The sequence below is a fragment of the Limulus polyphemus genome, unplaced genomic scaffold, assembly GCF_000517525.1.
Source record: "Limulus polyphemus unplaced genomic scaffold, Limulus_polyphemus-2.1.2 Scaffold770, whole genome shotgun sequence".
Lineage (NCBI taxonomy): Eukaryota > Metazoa > Arthropoda > Merostomata > Xiphosura > Limulidae > Limulus > Limulus polyphemus.
Window position 1 is genome coordinate 364,709 of NW_013666380.1, and position 17,853 is coordinate 382,561.

The following is a 17,853-nucleotide window of genomic DNA, read 5'->3' on the forward strand; positions in this document are numbered from 1 at the left end:
ACCCCTCATACCTTTGTTACACACTGTCTCCATCAATTGACCATTTCTTTATTGGGCTATAGACTACCTCTGGTCGCTATTCTCCACACCTCTAACCATCCGTGACTAGGTGAGTGCTCTTTCTTTTTTATGTTCCATTTAAAGGCCCTTTCATGCCTTACAGGATTCCACTCAGTGGAAAGTGGTGCCTGCAAGGGTATATTTATCCAAAATCCATACAGTGTAAGGAAATCAAGGCCTGAAATAGCATTCACTCAAGAGATGGGGTGTTCCACAAGACTGCTCAAGGTATCCACATGGTGTTTATTCTCTTCAACAAGGCCTGGTCTAAACCACTTCCACTCATGAACCATCATGAGTAAAGCAAGCAAGGGATCTCTGCTCATCCTCCATGCCTAGTTTAAAACCTAGTGCTGGTCTGCTTTTAAAAATAGGGTTTTTGTGGTCACCTGTTGCACTGTCTCATGGATATGGGCTCCTCTAGGCTCCCAAACTCACTTTCATCCCCTTTTACTTCTAGTGGAGCACAGGAATCCTTGCCACTTATCAGTTCTTAGTCACTGGGGTGGTGGCCCATTGAGGCTGCCTCTTGAATGTGACCAATTCCACTGAGTAGAAAGTAGGGCAGTGGTGTTCTGTCTATTTAGTAGTATATCTCCTCCCTCTGGCCAGCTTTTCCCCATCCTACCACTACCCGTTTGTTGGTATTCCGGGTGGTCTGAATTTGGGTTGGCACAGGAACAGCCATCATAAGTCCTTACTCAGTTGCAGTTTGGATGTTACATTCATGTTTTTCTTCAGTGGGCTTGAAATGAAGATGGTAGGGATCTTCCTCCTACTGCTGCCAAGAAGACAAATTCCCAGTGCTGCCTAGTTTTAGACTGGGGTTGACCCATGAGTGTGCCCTTATACTACTCCATGGTATAGGGTTTGCACTCCAATGGTTCCCTTTGGGTGTTTCCCAAGGGGCTCATCTAGGTTAAAAATTTTGCACCAATCCTTCCACTACTTCAATGTGGGATTCTAGCTATATGTGAGTGAAGGTTATGTATTGTATCAGAAGTTAACATTTTCCAACACTGAAAATGTATTTCCAATAGCTACTGACCTCTTCTTACACTTCCCACTTTTCCTCCCCACTTTTGGTGCATCTTGTTTTCTTGCCTAATCTTGAAGTGATGATTAAGCAATCAGTATAGAGGGAGACAACTGTGCTAGGAAGGTGTGTTGCACTCCTATTGGTGGAGGATTATTGCATGCTCATTTGCATGCAACAATGCAGACATATCATGTGGAAACAAGGCCAGTGGTGACCAGAAAGACTTTGCATATAAAGGGCAGTACTGAATCAAAAGCTATATGTGAGTAGCTATCAGAAATAAATTTTCAGTGTTGGAAAATGTTAAATTTTGACTGAAAGGAGGAGTGTTAAACTTTTTAAGTACAGCACTTCAAAAACATTTTAATTTCATAGTGGTGTATGACTGAAGTATTTTAAGCTTCTGTTACTACTGTCCTAGTTTTATGCAATTTATACATGTTTTGTTTTTTACTTGTTTTGTTTTAAGTAGCTGAAAACATTTTAGTTGGAGTGTTGGACTAAATTAGTTTATATATTAGCCCAATTGAAGATCTTAAAAAAAAATCATGTTTTTATTCATACCATATGTTTTGTGCAATAAAATCTACTGATGCAGAAAATGTTTGAGGTACATACATACATTCATAGTTGTTTAGAGTTTGTGTTCTTTATACACAATATTTAACAAGTGTAATGTACTCTTATCTGTTTTTCTTTTGGCTTGTTATATTAAGTACTCCAAAATTAAACAAAGAAAAGAAGGTTAACACAATACCTGTTTATGAAAATAAGAAGTTAAGAAAAACTTGAAGTTGAAAGAATCGTAATAAAACACAATTTAAAAGAAAGTAGATGTATTTTGAGCAAACATTATTTGTCAGTTATTGCAACTACATGAAAAAGAGCATTTGGTTGAAGCATCATCATTAACATGTTTTCTTTTAACCAATGGTTTAACAGTTTTTTAAATAATAGTATTAATAGGTGTATTGGTTTTCTTTTTCATAAATTGTGTTATTGGTAATACATTCATATAAATGAGGTCTTGTAGATTGGTAATTTAGACTTGTGGAATTTGAGCTCATAAAATTGTTATTCACATGTTACTTAAAACAAACTTGACTTCTACAAAGTTTGTCAAACTTCTATGCATACATATTTCTGTTTTACTTTACTCCATAAGAATCTATTAATCAACTGGTTGTGCTGGTATCAGTGACTCTAGTCCTTGAAATTAGTGACAGAAAATAGCACACCCACTACATCTTATGAAAAATGTCAAGTACAATGGCAAGAAAAATGCTGGCATGATAAAAAAAACTCATAAAATTTGTTCCTTTAAACTATTAATTTTTCTGATGAATAACACTAGAGATTATGATTTAATACAAAAATAAAACTTCTATAACTATTGTATTTAATAATACAATCACCTCACTTTGCCTCATTCGAGATGCCAGTTACAAATGAATTCATTAGATTGCTGTAACAAACCAAGGTAAACACCAAGGAAGTGAGCTATAGTTTTGAAAGTGTAACCTATCTATCCAGGTATTTTTGAGTGATCCTGTAAAGTGTTATCCTCTTTTACAGACAACTATTTACTTTAGCTTAACAACCCATCTTTAACAGAAATGAGAATATTGTACAAACTAATAAACATTCACTCAAACTTTTTTGCTGCATCTCTTTAGGTTATCTAGCTTAGTCAATAATGTCAACTTTAAAGACAATACAATTGCTCTTCATTAGTTCATACATCAGTAATTGAAACAGTACAGTCATAGATTACAGGAAAAATTCAATGTTTGAGAACAAAAGTTGTTATGGCCATTTCACTGCAATTTGTTAGCATTAAACAATACAAGTTCATTTTGATTTTGATTTGCCATGGAAGTTGAATATCTTATATGGAGAACGAGAGAAAACTGATCTAAGTTTTTGTTTTTTTTCCTTGGTGAAGACACTTGCTTTGTACCCCACCTGTGTACTCCAGTGTATCTTTAAGTGGAAGAATGTTTTAAGCATAGACCACGACATTTGCCATTGTGTTTTCCTGATTAATGCACTTACAATGGCATTTTTATTTACATGTCCTTGATGTCTTAATTTTTAGGACTGGTATGGAATTTAATTAGTATGCTGTATGAGGACATATTATATCGAATATTAACATGAAACATTGACATACATTGGATATAGGCTTTTGGGTGTGAAACTGATATTTTCATTTACATTTCAGACACCATGCAAATGTTATTTAATAAAATTTTATAGGACCATCATTATAAGTTTAAAGAGGAACAAAGTATAAATTAAATACGATTGGTTTGTAGGCAAGTTACAGGACTGCTATTAAAGCAGAAGGAATGCTGGATGACATCATCCATCATCTGAGCTCTGAGAATGTGGATCTCCAGATGCACTGTGCTGCAGCAATTTACAAGGTCAGTATAATTGTGTTTAATTATGTAAGCATATTTTAGAAGAAAAACATTATAGATGTGCCAAGAAAAAGTAGTCTTAAATTAAACCATTCTTGATCACCATGTTTTTTGAGATCTTTCTTTTTCTTTTAGTTAAAATTATAAAAAACTCTGAATATTCTTACCCAGAATTAAAAGTATAGGACTATCACCATAATGGTATTATTGCAGAAATATTACTTTTATCATTTGTAACCATATTATCTGATTACTAATGAGTATAAAGTTAAAAATAATTTTTGAATTTTAAGTTATCTTATAAGGGTTTATGTATGCATTTATTTTCTTTAGCTGCTACTTAGTGAAAGTAGTTATAACATACACTCAAACAATTTTTTAATGTTTGAAAAATATCATTTCAGTATATTTAATTCTTTGCTTAATCAGTAACTTTTTTCTGTAGATTAGATACTAAGCTGGTAAACTCTTTTACTGTTTCTTTCCACATAAGTTTTAAAAATGCACTTTTTTATCTGATTAACCAATGTACATTTTGAAACCTGTATATATACATTTTTGAGGATCTATAGGTTATGCAAGTGCAATATGCAAACTGTAAAATGGACAAAAGTATTTTTATTTTTCATATGAACATTACCTTGCATGCTGTCTTGTCAGAGTTTGAGTCAGACTGATGTCACCAATTAAGAAACATATCTTGAGTACAAATACTTTTTCGATATATAGATAAGATTTTTTTTTGTCTACAACAAACTTGTACATTTCTATAAAAGCTTACAATATTTCATGTAGATACACTTGGTAAATTCAGAATTATAGTCATCAGTCCTTCCTCAATATGAAGTCAGACCAATGGACTGACCCTGTGTTCATTCAGTTAAAGCCACAGGCACTAGGCTGGGAGAAATACTGTTCAATTGAAGCATTATGGGATATGTTTTGAAATGGTACCTTGCAGTTTGAGCATTTAGGGAGTTAGTGTCTGTTACATGGGGGTTATTGAATAAGTTCTTAATTATTTAATCACTTCAGCAGACTTGTGTCTGTGACTTTAAAAATTGTATTTGACCATCAGAAAGGTGCAGAATTATATTTTTTCCTTAAAACTTATTGTTAGGGTAATAAAACAAATTTCAATATATAAATTAATTTTTGTACACAAAAAATTAACACAAAATATAAATAGAATTATTCTGTGTAGAAACATTAATGAGATGCGGAGAAATATAATCAGTAAGGAAAAGTTACTTCAGTAGAAATTTATTTTTGACATTTATGTACATTTTTAATAGAACTGGAAAACTGGAGCACATATTAAGGTCTACATCCAACATCTTTTGTATTACTTGGTTGTCATTAACTATTTTTTGTAACAAAAAATACAGTAACATTTTTAAAGTTTGTGCAAATTTTTATGATACTTGTAAAGTCTTCTTACTATTATATCAGACCTGATGATTCCTAGTAATGGGCAAAAGGCCTCATTATTATACAATATTCTTTGTTTTCCCTGTTAAGTTATTAGAATTACTATCAACTCAGTCATTTGGTGATCAGTCAGGTAAGCTGAATTACTAATGAGTTGTCATTCAGCTAATAATACATATACTGATCTCACATACATTTTGTCCAAATTGTCACTTTGAAGTGAATCACAGATTCCAAAGTGCTCCAAGGTGTGTCTGAATCATGCTTGGTCATCATAAAAGTCCTTTGGTTTTTTACTAAGGTGATAAACCATCGGATGAATGATGGTTGGCTAATTACAACATTCTGTTGAGAATTGGCAGTGAGTACCTTAAAATATCACTATAAGAATGTGGAACTTTTTCCAAATTAATGCTATTACATTCTGGTTTGCCCAATTTATAGGGTACCTGCTTTGTAGCCAGTATTAGTGTCACTTAACAGATAGTTTAAAATAGACTGCAAAAGACTAGCCTGTTGCCCAATGATATGAATTTTGCTTAAATGATGGCACAAAACAGTATGCCTGCAGTAGTGCTAAGAACACATCCTGTGGACCAGTGACATAAAGGAGTGTTATTTTTTTCAGATAAGTAAAACTTTACTGAACAGCTACATAATGGGCATATACTCATAGAAAAGTTTCTGAAACCATTTTGATTCCCTCATCTTTGTACAGAAATGTGTTTCATGTTGTAGATTGGGAGTATGGTATATGCAGATTTAAACCTTGGGGGACTAATGCCTAACAGAATGGTACATTTGTGGTATATGAATACATCATGTGTTTCTATTTTCTTGTAGTATTATAATATTTATTTTGAATTCATTTTTTTAATGTACATTTTACATAACACATTGATGGAGAAAGTTGTTAAGCTGATCTTGTTTCAAGTTACTTTTGTTCCTTAATTTTTCTTAAAATAGATAATACCTGTTAATGCCAAGGGAGAACATTGCTTAATACTACATGTTGAGTAAGGATGTTAACAGCAGTGTCTTACAATGGTTGTTCAGGTGATAGCTGGAGGTTCTAGCTGTACCTATTGTGAATTAAGAAACATTAGTGGGTCATCCTGGTCTGGAACATTATTTGAATAATGTAGTCTGCAACTTCATCTAGTTAGACTGTCATGCTTTATGGTTTCATTTTCAACGGTTGAAGTAAAGAAGGTTTGGTGAAAGTGACCATCCAGGGTAACTATAACAGCAAGTACGCACACGGTGTTTATATTACATTGACATGATAAAGATTGAAAATTTTGTTTTACACTCTGGGTTCAGTCTTTTTGTTTCACATATTATTGATCCAGTCAGTACAAGATTTAGTACCACACTGTAATGGATATTTTGTTTGCATCTCCAGTTATCAAATGGACCTATCTGGTGTAGTTTTAGCATTAATTCAGTTTTACCTGAATGTACCACACCATTAATGCCACCCATTTCAGAGACTGTATCTTTTGACTTTTTTGCTGTTATATACTGTTTTACTCAGTCCTGATTTCAGTTTAATAGTTGATAACACCTATCCTACTGAGCTGAAACTGGTGACACTTTTTTTCCATGAAAAAAGAGGTTTGACCAAACAAAGTGGCCTGGCCATGCTCATCAGACTTCAGTCTTGTGGAGCATGTATGGGTGCTGTTTGGAAACATGTTGCATCCTGTGATTTTAAACAATTAAAATACCATGGAAACAGCTCTTTTCAAATGGGTGACTAAGGATACCTTAGAGCCTTATCAACACTCATTATAAGTATGCAACATTGGTGTTAGACTGCCCTTGCTATTATTCAGGTTCATATTCCATATTAAATTGAAATATCATGAATAGGAAAGTCCATAAATCACCCCTAACAAATATTCAGTTATATTTCAAAATGATGATGGACCATCAGATATCTCGTAGCCTAAAAATTAAATGAGTGGGGTGTTTGACATTATTTTATTGTGATGATTTTGAAATACCATAGCAGAAATATTAAGTATTCTAGCTACTTTTAATTGCTTTATGCCATGTTTGTAGTTATACTGATATTAAGCAATGCTCATCAATACATCAGCACTTATCAAGCATGCTAGTTGCATATAGAATAATTATAATATTACTTTGGTGTTAGAAATCTTTTGTTTTAGAGATTAAAAAGCTATCTTGATGGTTATAAAATTTTGAGAATCAGTTTTAACACTAGTGCTAGTTTTAATCTGTAACATTCTAGTGTGCTGAAGATTCCAGTGTTCGAGAACTTGTTGGTCGACTGGAAGGTTTGAAGCCTCTTGTCAAACTAATCTCAAACACAGAGCTCCGAGATAAGAGAGAGTTAATGTCAGCAGTAACAGGAGCTATCTGGAAATGTGCTGAAAAGTCCTGGAAACATCAATGAGTTAAAAACTCTTGGTGGTGTGGAGCTTTTGGTGGACTTGTTACACAACCAACCAGAAGAGGTAATAAAATTTTATTTTCATGATGGCTCTTTTATAGCTTCAAGCTTTGTTTAATGACAGATAGATGGACATCGGTAGGGGTTTACAGCAAATTGCCTTTTTCACCTGTTTTAGTTATAAATACCTAAATAGTAAAATTCCTCAGGGGCTGCACATCTACTGCACATATAGAAGATAGTTTTATGTAACATGTGGCAGTGCAGGCCCTCTGATTAGAGAATTCCTGTGAATATATCTGATAATGTAAAGCAGTGTTAAAAATTAGGCCATATTCCAAAATTAAAAACTATCACAGATTTGCTGATTTTACTTTCATCGTCAAGCACCGTGATATCATAGTAGTTATCTTTTCAGTCATTTATGTTATTATTGGCCAGCTTTTCCTGTAGAACAGTTTTTACATCTAACCTAAATTGCTTGGTTTTTCACATATTTATATAGTTGAAAACCTTAAAATAATTCTTGTAGATTAAAATTATAAAAGTTTTAGTTTGTTTTAATTATTTTTTACCAGGCAACACTCTGTAACATCCATTCCAAACTGCTATACAGACAGGGGAGATGGTAAAAAAGTGCAGTTCATGTTCATTTCGTAATATCTTAGTGTTTATTTTGATTATTCAGAATGGTTAGAAGCAAAGGTCAGGATGAGAGGATAGCTAGCTATAGAGAAAGTAGGAATTCCTGAAGCACATTTTAACAGAAGATCTCTCCCTTAATCAGAGGCAAGATAGTGTTTATGGATGGCAGGATAAGGAACAAGAAATTATGATAATTGTTTCTTGGAAGTATTGCATATACCATCAGAAAGTTCAAAATCTACTGTATCCAAACATGCAACCTATATGAAGGTAATTTATTTCAACTGGGTATTATGACCAGTCAAAGAGACAGGGTTTCAGAGTGACCACACCACCTTACCAGCAATTGTCACACACATACACTAATTGATTATCTCTTCTTTTTTATTCTCAAATAAAATTATGCAATTTTTCTCCATTGTCTGTTTGAGGCTGAAGACCTTGTTCCTGATCTTTTGATCTGGCAGAAGGCTACTATCACTATTATCCTTGTTAGCATGACACTTACTTTTGATCGCTTCCACAGCATCTTTTGGCTTAATAGGTGGACTTGCCTCAAGAAGTGCTGTCCAAATGTTCATCATCATGATCACACTCACAGCAGCTGCACAGATTACACATTGAACATCTTGGAACCTTGCATATGCAGGTAATTGAGGGAATAATGGTGATTGATGATGACATGCCAATGAGTAACAAGATTCCAGCCATGGTCAAGAGGGCTTGGAGCTTTCTGCTGGAGATCTTTGAACTCTGATCTGAAAAACAGTTGCAATGATAGATGAAAAAGAAGAAAGCTCACGTAGTGGACCCATCAGTTGTTACACAAGAATTATTGCCATTAACTATGTGGTTTCTACTGATGATGTGGTGAGTCATAATTTGATAAATTTGTGTCTGTTTTGGAAACTATAAAAGACAGTCGTCATATCTTATGCTACATCCTTTAAAAGTCACCAAAATCTGATAAACCCAAATATTTTACATCTGATCTCTGCTACCTAGGCTCCTCTTGTTGAGGGAGAGATTCTGTGTTAAATGCCAGTTATTTTAGCACTGTTAATGGAAGACAATCAGTTTAAACCTCTTATGAAATTTATTTACATGATCAGCAAGATTATATTTTTTAATACATAGAAATCATTGAAATGTTTTCCTAGCATAGTTAAGCTTAAGCATGAAAAAATACTAAGCTAAATATTATAACTTTTTGTATTTTAGAAAAAGTTATCTTTTTCTCTATTACATTTTTTTTTAGAAAAGAAATAAAAATCTAATCCTATAGCAGTTATCACTGTAAGAAATTCTACTTATCAAGATGTGGTGCTTGTTTGTTAATCATGACATAACTGAGTTAAGAAATATATTATTGAATTGCCATCTCTTGTGATAAATTTGTGATTGATTTTGATTTAGAGAGGAATTGAAACCTTTACAGTTTTTTGCTAATCATCTGAAATGGTTGGAATGTTTTATAATTCTTAACTTCATTTAATGCAAACTGGAGTTTATTATGAGACATTTTTATAAACGTAAATAAAACCACAACCTATATCTTCTGAATGCAACTTTATCAGCTCAATATTTTGCTATTGCAGCTTCGTCAGGAGCTATTGATATTTTACAAGTTCTCTAATCCAGTTAAACCTAAATTGGAACACTGCCATTCGTAAATCAAACATTGATACACGTGTTTATAAAGTTCATCTTATATTAAAATAATATCAACATTCTTGAATTTATATTGTTAAGGCAAATCAAACCAACAATGTTAAATAAATAAAATGTGTAAACCAATAAGTAAACTATTAGCATCATTGTATTTAGAATAGAATACATTGTGTATCTAAAACATTTATTCATATTTGTATTGGTATTATATCAATATGTACATAACACAATGTCTGAATATATATTTCAATCCTTATAATTGTGTATAGAGACTTTGTCAAAGTTCAACATATTAAAATCTTTAAAATGTCATTAACATCTCTACACTAAAGGCCATCCTTTGTATTTGTTCAACTTAGCTTTATTTTTCTTGATTAAAATGGATTCTTTAATTTTTTGTCCAGAAAATTATGGCATTTAGGTATGATCTTGACATCCGATTTGCCAGTGGTAGGCGATGTTCTTTTCCATAATGTTCTGCAATAGCATTGTTAGTATTGAGGTTTTGAATGTCACGCACATATTCAGATATTCGATCATGTATGTAAGAAAAACTCTGTTTTAATCTTGAAGAACTGTTATTTAAATGTAAAACTTATTTCAAAATATCAACAAGATGAAGTTTGATTCTTGAACGTGCCTAAAGTTGAGAAAATAGTGAAACAAATGCTGCTTGCAGCATGCCAAAGAGTTATGGGTCAGATATCCAAATGTTATCTTTTTGTGCCTAAGAACAACCCTCTCTTTAGCATTAAATACATCCTCCTCCATCTTTTTTCATATTTTATACATTTTTATGACTTAATATATTTGATATATAGGTACTAATAAAAGTGGTAGGAGCTTTAAGCTGCTGTGCTGAAGAAGCTACTTGTCGTGTTACTATCAGAAAAGCTGGAGGTATAGGTCCTCTTGTCACACTGCTCACAAGAACCAACCAGAGTCTCCTAGTAAATGTAACTAAAGCTGTAGGTGCTTGTGCTGTAGATCATGAAGGAATGAGGTTAGAAATTTTTTTATAAAAAAATCAGTATTTTAGTTTATAAGTTGAGAGTTATAGTCATGTTTTACTTTACAGTTGCAGTATGAGCATGGATGGTGTAAAATTTTAATTGAACATTTTTTTTGCATTGTGTCATAGGGTTTGTAGCTTGACATTTGTTTGTATGTGTACATTGTTCCACAGAATCTATCCATATACTAACCTTTCCCTGTATGCTGGCACTCAAAAACCTCCAAGTATTCTAATGGTTATATGTATATCACTTTATAAAGTTCATATGACTTCAAAATATTTTCATTGGGATAGATTTTTATCCTACTGAAGATATATTGTTGTCATATGTTTTGTGTTAAATCCTGAGGCTTCTCTGACATTTCATTGGTTTACTTTTGCAGTTGTATATTAACATTTAACCATTATAAACCTGAAACTTTGAAAAAAAATCAATTATACATCATTTTCCACAAGAGGTTTCTTTCTGTACCATTCCAGAAAAATCAAAGCATAGTATATCAGAGAAACCCAAAATTTTATCTAAATTAAGTTTGAATACTGAATATCTGTGAATTTTGTGTTGCATGTACATATTTAAATATGAATAAATTATGGAACTGAAAGCAGTAGGTCTAAAAATGTTGCACAAGTGATTTTTAATCCTGCTAAAAGATAAATAAAAAGTATGTCACAAAATAAGGGATTCCACTGTGAAACCATAAACAACCTGGTTTGAAACCATGTAGCAAAACTATAACAAGGAATTAAACCCTGCAGTGAAAAGGTTTCAAGAACTTTGCAATATATGGAAAACTTGTAAGAATATCAATATTTATTAGGAATATAAAAAAATTTCTAGTTTGTTTTAATGCAAAGCTACACAATGGGCTATCTCTCCACCACACACACACACACACACACACACACACACACACACACACACATATATATATATAATGAAAGATACAATGCAAAAATTGTGATGTGTTACTGGCAGGGTTTTATGTATATGAGTGGGCTAAGGATTCTTTTACTGTAGGTGTCTGTGACTTGTTGCTGATAAAAAAAATTTGAACAATAAACAATAATATATTCAAAACAAGATAAATGTATGTACAAAAATTCCTTACACTATGGATATCACAGTTGTATCTCAAACTCTTAATAATTCTATCTTTTCTTCATGTCAAAAGTCCACTTAGGTTGATTCAATTACTTTAAAATGCAATTGACAAGACGAACTATTTTTCTCTACTCTTATCACAATAGTATCAGTGAATAATTCACTTATGCTACCCCAGGGGTTACCACAGTTGTATCCTGAACTTCAAATAATTGTCTCCTTTTCGTCAAAGTCCACACAGATGGGTTCAATTATTTTAGAACACCCTTTGACAAGACAAATTATTCTCTTTATCCCCATTAAACTGTGAAACTCACTATAAAATATCGCCCATTATGGATGATCACTCATACACCAGCTAATTTCACATTTTCTTTTGCTAACTAATTTTCTGACTGAACTGCACTTGACTTGACTTGACTTCACTTTGATTCTTTAGTTCTTAACTTGCACTCGCTTGGTCACCTATATTTATACGTTGATCATCGAGGCCTCGAAATTTCTGTAAAGTACACAAACCGCACTGATTTAACAATTATCAGTTAAGATAATGAGAAAAATACTGAAGATTTGTGTAACATGACGTCAACAATATTAGTAAAGCCTCGGCAACAGTGTATTGCAAACACAACTTATGACTCTTACCAAGTTATGTAACCAAACCTGTCACAACTAGCACCTTTGAAATGATTAATTTTTAACTCTCTTTTGTATGAAAGACTAAATAATCACTAAACATTAGCTCACAAAATAAATTAAATAATAATGCCTACACTAAACAGTCTTGTATATCCAACAGTTACACTAGAAACAGTGTACTTGAAGTACCTGCACCAAGATATCTTCTGCAGACATTTTTGTTAAGAAAAATATAAGAAGATTTTTATTCCTTTATAGGAACCATAAAAAGATAATGTGCAATAGAAAGTTACAGTGAATAATCAGATTTTATAAAAGGTATAACAACACTGGGGTTTTATGCTTAAAACAGAGATTGGAAGAATTTAATTTTTTTTTTATAGTTCTCTGTTAAGTGAAATATTTACTTTCCTGAGAAACAAAATTTCAATAACTGTTATGTTTGTTTTTATATTGTTGAAAAATGTACAAAAACATCAAAACTTATCAAGTTAACTGCATGAAGTTAATTTAATTATCAATAACTTTTATTCTGATCTATTTTGTGAATAACTTGTGAATAAGCAAATGCATAAAGTTAATTTTTATTTCTGATCTATAACTTCCATTCTATTAGATGTTTTTGTTTTGTTTGAAAGTCTTTCACATAACAAGAATGCTGTTAATTATAACATATTTTTCTCCAGTATTATTGACAGTTTAGATGGTGTTCGGCTGCTGTGGTCACAGCTGAAAAGTAGTAGTCCTGAAGTTCAAGCCAGTGCTGCTTGGGGACTTTGTCCTTGTATACAGAATACTAAGGTAAAATATTACTAATATTCTAATTTTAAAATTATTGCTAATGATAAATTGATATAATAGAGAAAAAAAAATTGGTTCTGCAAACAAAAAAGGCAGTGACCCCCAGTAATTGATGAGAAGCAAAATACCCCAAGGGATGTGTTAGCTGTCATCACACAATCTTGGAGATTCCTAGTGTAGCTTACTCATGGTTAGTCATTGTAAGTCATCTTAATTTTATCCTATGTCTTATGAAATACTTTCAGCTAGAAATGAACTTATACTGCACTTTCAAAAATAAAGTTAAAAATAAAATATTTTTTGGTCTCCAAATGATTTAACTAATCACTTGTGACCATTGTGACTTCAACAGAGCCTTGATGAAACTGCAATGGTGAAAATAAAACTAAACTTAAAAAAAACATTTTAATCATTTGGAGAGTGAAGGTAGTTCCAATACAGTACTTCCCTCCGCTCACAAGATAAGCTATTTTCGTTCATTGCTGCCCTTTATATGCAAACTTTTTCTTATGCATGCCACAAGCCTTCTGCTCCCCTATTGGAATCAAGTGATTCCAACATATCTCTCATGTAAATCATCATGCATCACTTCTCTGCGAGTAGGAGCATAGTATACTCACATGACACGTGACTCTTTCTATGCACCTCTACCAATCTATCACTTCTCATTTGGCAGTGCTTGTGTTCAGATGTGTTTCTTTTTTTGACTTGATGTACAGAATTTGAGATACAGCTTCTTCTCGAACTGGTTATACCCAGTTTTCTTTTGAATTACGTTAATTCTAACTCATTATAGTTGCCTTTTTTTGTATACATTTGCCTTTTTGTCTTTCCTGCCCCAAAAAGATTTATCTGACAGAGTGATCCCTTGATTATCTCGTTTTCTAGTGGCTCTGCAACCGCTTTGGTCCCCGGCGCCTCATCCTCAGGTTTTGGCTATTGATGCCTTCAGCCAAGATGGTCCCACAAATTCCTATATGTTTATCCTCCTATCTAATTGCTTCATTGGAAAGTTTTCCTAATCCATACCACTCTGTGCCAGGTCCTTCTGATAGCTCCCTATTGGCCTGCTCAACCATCGTTTCCTCATTTGAACAAACTCCAGTTATTGCCTCCTGTATCCCTTCACTTATTCCCACCCTCCTTCTTCAACCCCAGTCACCGGCTCTACATCCTGCAGTTCTTGTCCTCCTTCTTCTCTTTGTTCAGTCCTTGATAAGGAGATTGGGTTTCTCCCATCGTGTAACTTTCCATTTGGCTCAGTCCATATGTCCTCCTTCCATCAACGGAAGTAGAAAGTCTTTCACACACATGGTCACATGCTCTGAGAATTCCAGCTGCTCAACCTTCTGTGGCTTGTGCGTTCGAGTATCTTATGTAGCTTTTCAACTGGGGGGTATTCATTCTTCTTTTGGGTTATTGGGCAGCCATGTCCCATACCTTTTGTTTTTCTCGTTACCATAGAGTCTTTGATTCACCTGTCCTAACCATGTTAATCCGTTCTTTCTGGAATCGTCGTCCTCCCTGACGACCTACTCTTCCAGACTGGAATGTTAATGTGGTCCTCCATTCCCTTATTTTACCTCTGTTCGAATCTCTTTCATCGTGTTCTATGTTTCACCTTTCCTTTAAGGTGTATTTCCTTCTACTCTTGGCCTATGGTTGTCGACAGTCTGACTTGCTGGCCACCGACGTTACATGTACACTTTACCACCATACCTATGTTCTCCTATATCTACATCATTCCTTCCTCTTGAAAACCTATTTTGCCTATTTTCCTTCCCTCTGTATCTCACCTCTACCCTTGTCCCAATCCGGATAGACTTCTATGTCTGGTGCGTGTCCTTTGTTGCTATATTACTCACATGGCTTCCTTCCATGGTTTCCATTCCTGACTCTTCATCCTGCGGCAGTTTTCTTCATCTAGTGATTTATCCCCTTCTACCCTCACCAATTGGGTTCGTTGTTGGATCCAGTTGGTTTATTCCTCACTTTCCCTTTCCCACAGGAATTTGTTCAGAGTTACTTCTTATCAAATTCGACACCTCACCTTTTCCCTTGCTTCTTGTCTTTGTCAGCCTTTGGAGGAAATCCTGTAATCTCTCCCATTATTTACATACATCATATCCTGGTTTTGCCTTCCACTTGTGGCTGTTCTTCAAGTTTTAGTGCAACTCTAAGACTGGGTAAGTCTATATCAATGCTTTCTTATATTTCAGGGGTTTGTCCTTCATACCTTCATTACATTAATCCCGCTCTGTGGCGAGTGGTGCCTGGCCAGGTATTCTACAATTTCAAATCTGCACTGTACAGCCATGTTGACTAGCACTTTCCATTCCATGGCTTCACAATGCTCACCATTGAGATTGGGTGTTTCACAAGGTCACTTGAAGGTGAATAACCTTGCAGTGTTTGCTTCATAAACTTGCCCATTTTGAACCGTAGCACTCATGTACTTCAGGGGTAAAGCATAAGGGAATAGCTGCCCATCCCTGTCTTGATTAAATAAATTGGGATGGTCTACTTTTCAAAATAGGGTTTCATGATCACCCATTGCACTGTCTCGGGTGATAACGTTCCTCCAGACTCTCCTTGGAATTTTCATCCTCCTCTCTTCAAGTGGTGTATGGAAGTCCTTATCACTTACTAGTTCCAAGCTGCTGGGGTGGTCGACCATGGAGGAACCCTGCTGAATGTGTTTGGTCAATTTGACCTACCATGTGACCTCTTTATACTCATTTAAAGTTTTATAGATTTAATACTTCTAACTTTCAATATATTGTGTATATCTTCACAAAATTGGGCAGTCTTGCTGTTAATATTATAAGTCTTTCGCATACAAAAAAAACATATTTTTTAGAGAAGTATTTTCAATAAAATAAAATAAAGATTGGTCCAAGAATATAGTGAGTATTTGTTTTGAATAGACCATGTGCAAAGTAATTTCAACATAAATTGTTCAGTAACACCATTACAAACTGCAGCACATAGGGAACACTTAAAGAGGAAATAAGAGGGGTAGCAGAGTACAGCACAAAGAAATTGTATTTCAATTTGAGTTTTTTATCAAAGTGGATCTTTGTTGTAAAAACTGTCTTATATTACTTTATGTTTACAAATGTGAAATCCTTTTTCTTCCTCAAATCCTTTTGTTTCATTTTTATAGGATGCTGGAGAAATGGTTCGAAGTTTCGTTGGAGGATTAGAGCTTATTGTTAGCCTCTTAAAATCTCAACACAAAGAAGTATTGTCAGGTGTATGTGCTGCCATCTCCTGTATTGCTCAGGATGAGGAGAATCTAGCTGTTATTACTGACCATGGAGTAGTGCCAGTGCTGGCTCAGCTAGCCTATACAGTTAGCTGTTTTTTGTATTATTATTTTATAACTTTACTTAAATTCAGAATAAGTTCTTATTCCTTGTTTTTTGTAATAAAGTAAGTTACTCTCAAAACTGTATGCATATCTTTATATATTCATAGCATAGTATATGAAGGTAATACAATTTTGTTCTCATTAGAACTTTGTTTTATTGTTTACGTCACTCTGAAATATACTTATTGTATTCTTATCATTGACATTGTGTCCTTTATAAAAATTATTAGTTAGTTTGTGTATTAATACCTTACTTTTTTGTTTGTATGCTAGTTAAATTACTTTAAATAGAACATAACTCACAGCAACATTATTATAGAATCAGTAACAACATTACTCTTCACGTATTAAAATTCAACAAACAGAAATTGCACTTAATTTTTTTCAACTGTATGGATTATTAAATTTTGCTTTTTTTTTGGTTTTTACTAACAAAGATTTAAGCAGCATTCCACATCTTGAACAGTTGATAAATGGAAACAAGATGACTGCATTAATTCTGAACTGATTAAGAAAAAATTGCGAAGTTTAAAAAACGATAAGGCTAATGGGCCAGATAATATTTCCTGAAAGGTTTTGAAGGAAGTTAAAGATTGGATGTGTGAGACACTTACTACTATTTTTTGTCAGTCCTTGAATAGTGGGTAGGCACCAGAGAATTAGCTAATGTAACTCCTCTTTTCAAAGAAAGTGATAAAAATTGTCCCGGTAGTTATAGACCCATTAGTCTTACATCAGTTGTGGGAAAAGTTTTGCAAAGTCTATTAAAAGTAACTTAACAAAAATTTAGAATTTATTGGATAATCAACATGGTTTCACTAAAGGAAAATCTTGACTTACAAATATTTTGACATTCTTTGAGAAGGTTACTGCTTATGTAGATGAGGGTAGCGGTGTAGATTTGGTTTATCTTGGTTTTCAGAAAGCATTTGGCAATGTGCCACATAAAAGGCTTGTAAAAAAAAAATTATCTCTATAGATGTGGGGGATAAGTTAACAAATTGGATAGAAGAGTGGCTAAATGGAAGAAAGCAGAGGGTTGTTACAAATTTAGTTCAGTCAAACTATATTAATGTCACAAGTGGGTTACCTTAGGCCTCAGTCTTAGGGCCTTTGCTCTTTTTTTATTATATCAATGACATAGATGAAGGAATAATCAATAAATTAGTTAAATTTGCAGATGATATTAAGGTCTTGGGTATTGCTAGCTGTGAAGAAGATGCTGC

At 33.6% G+C, this 17,853-nt stretch overlaps 1 protein-coding gene across 1 annotated transcript in view; it reads left to right on the forward strand.

Annotated features, from left to right (window-relative positions):
• The window catches only part of LOC106460444 (armadillo repeat-containing protein 4-like), an 84,962-nt gene that overhangs the window by 55,288 nt on the left and 11,821 nt on the right, over positions 1 to 17,853 (forward strand). Inside the window, 6 exon segments of the mRNA XM_022387160.1 lie at positions 3,418 to 3,528; positions 7,217 to 7,357; positions 7,359 to 7,442; positions 10,516 to 10,697; positions 13,140 to 13,254; positions 16,421 to 16,609. Of these exon segments, the coding sequence (XP_022242868.1) occupies positions 3,418 to 3,528; positions 7,217 to 7,357; positions 7,359 to 7,442; positions 10,516 to 10,697; positions 13,140 to 13,254; positions 16,421 to 16,609 (822 nt within the window).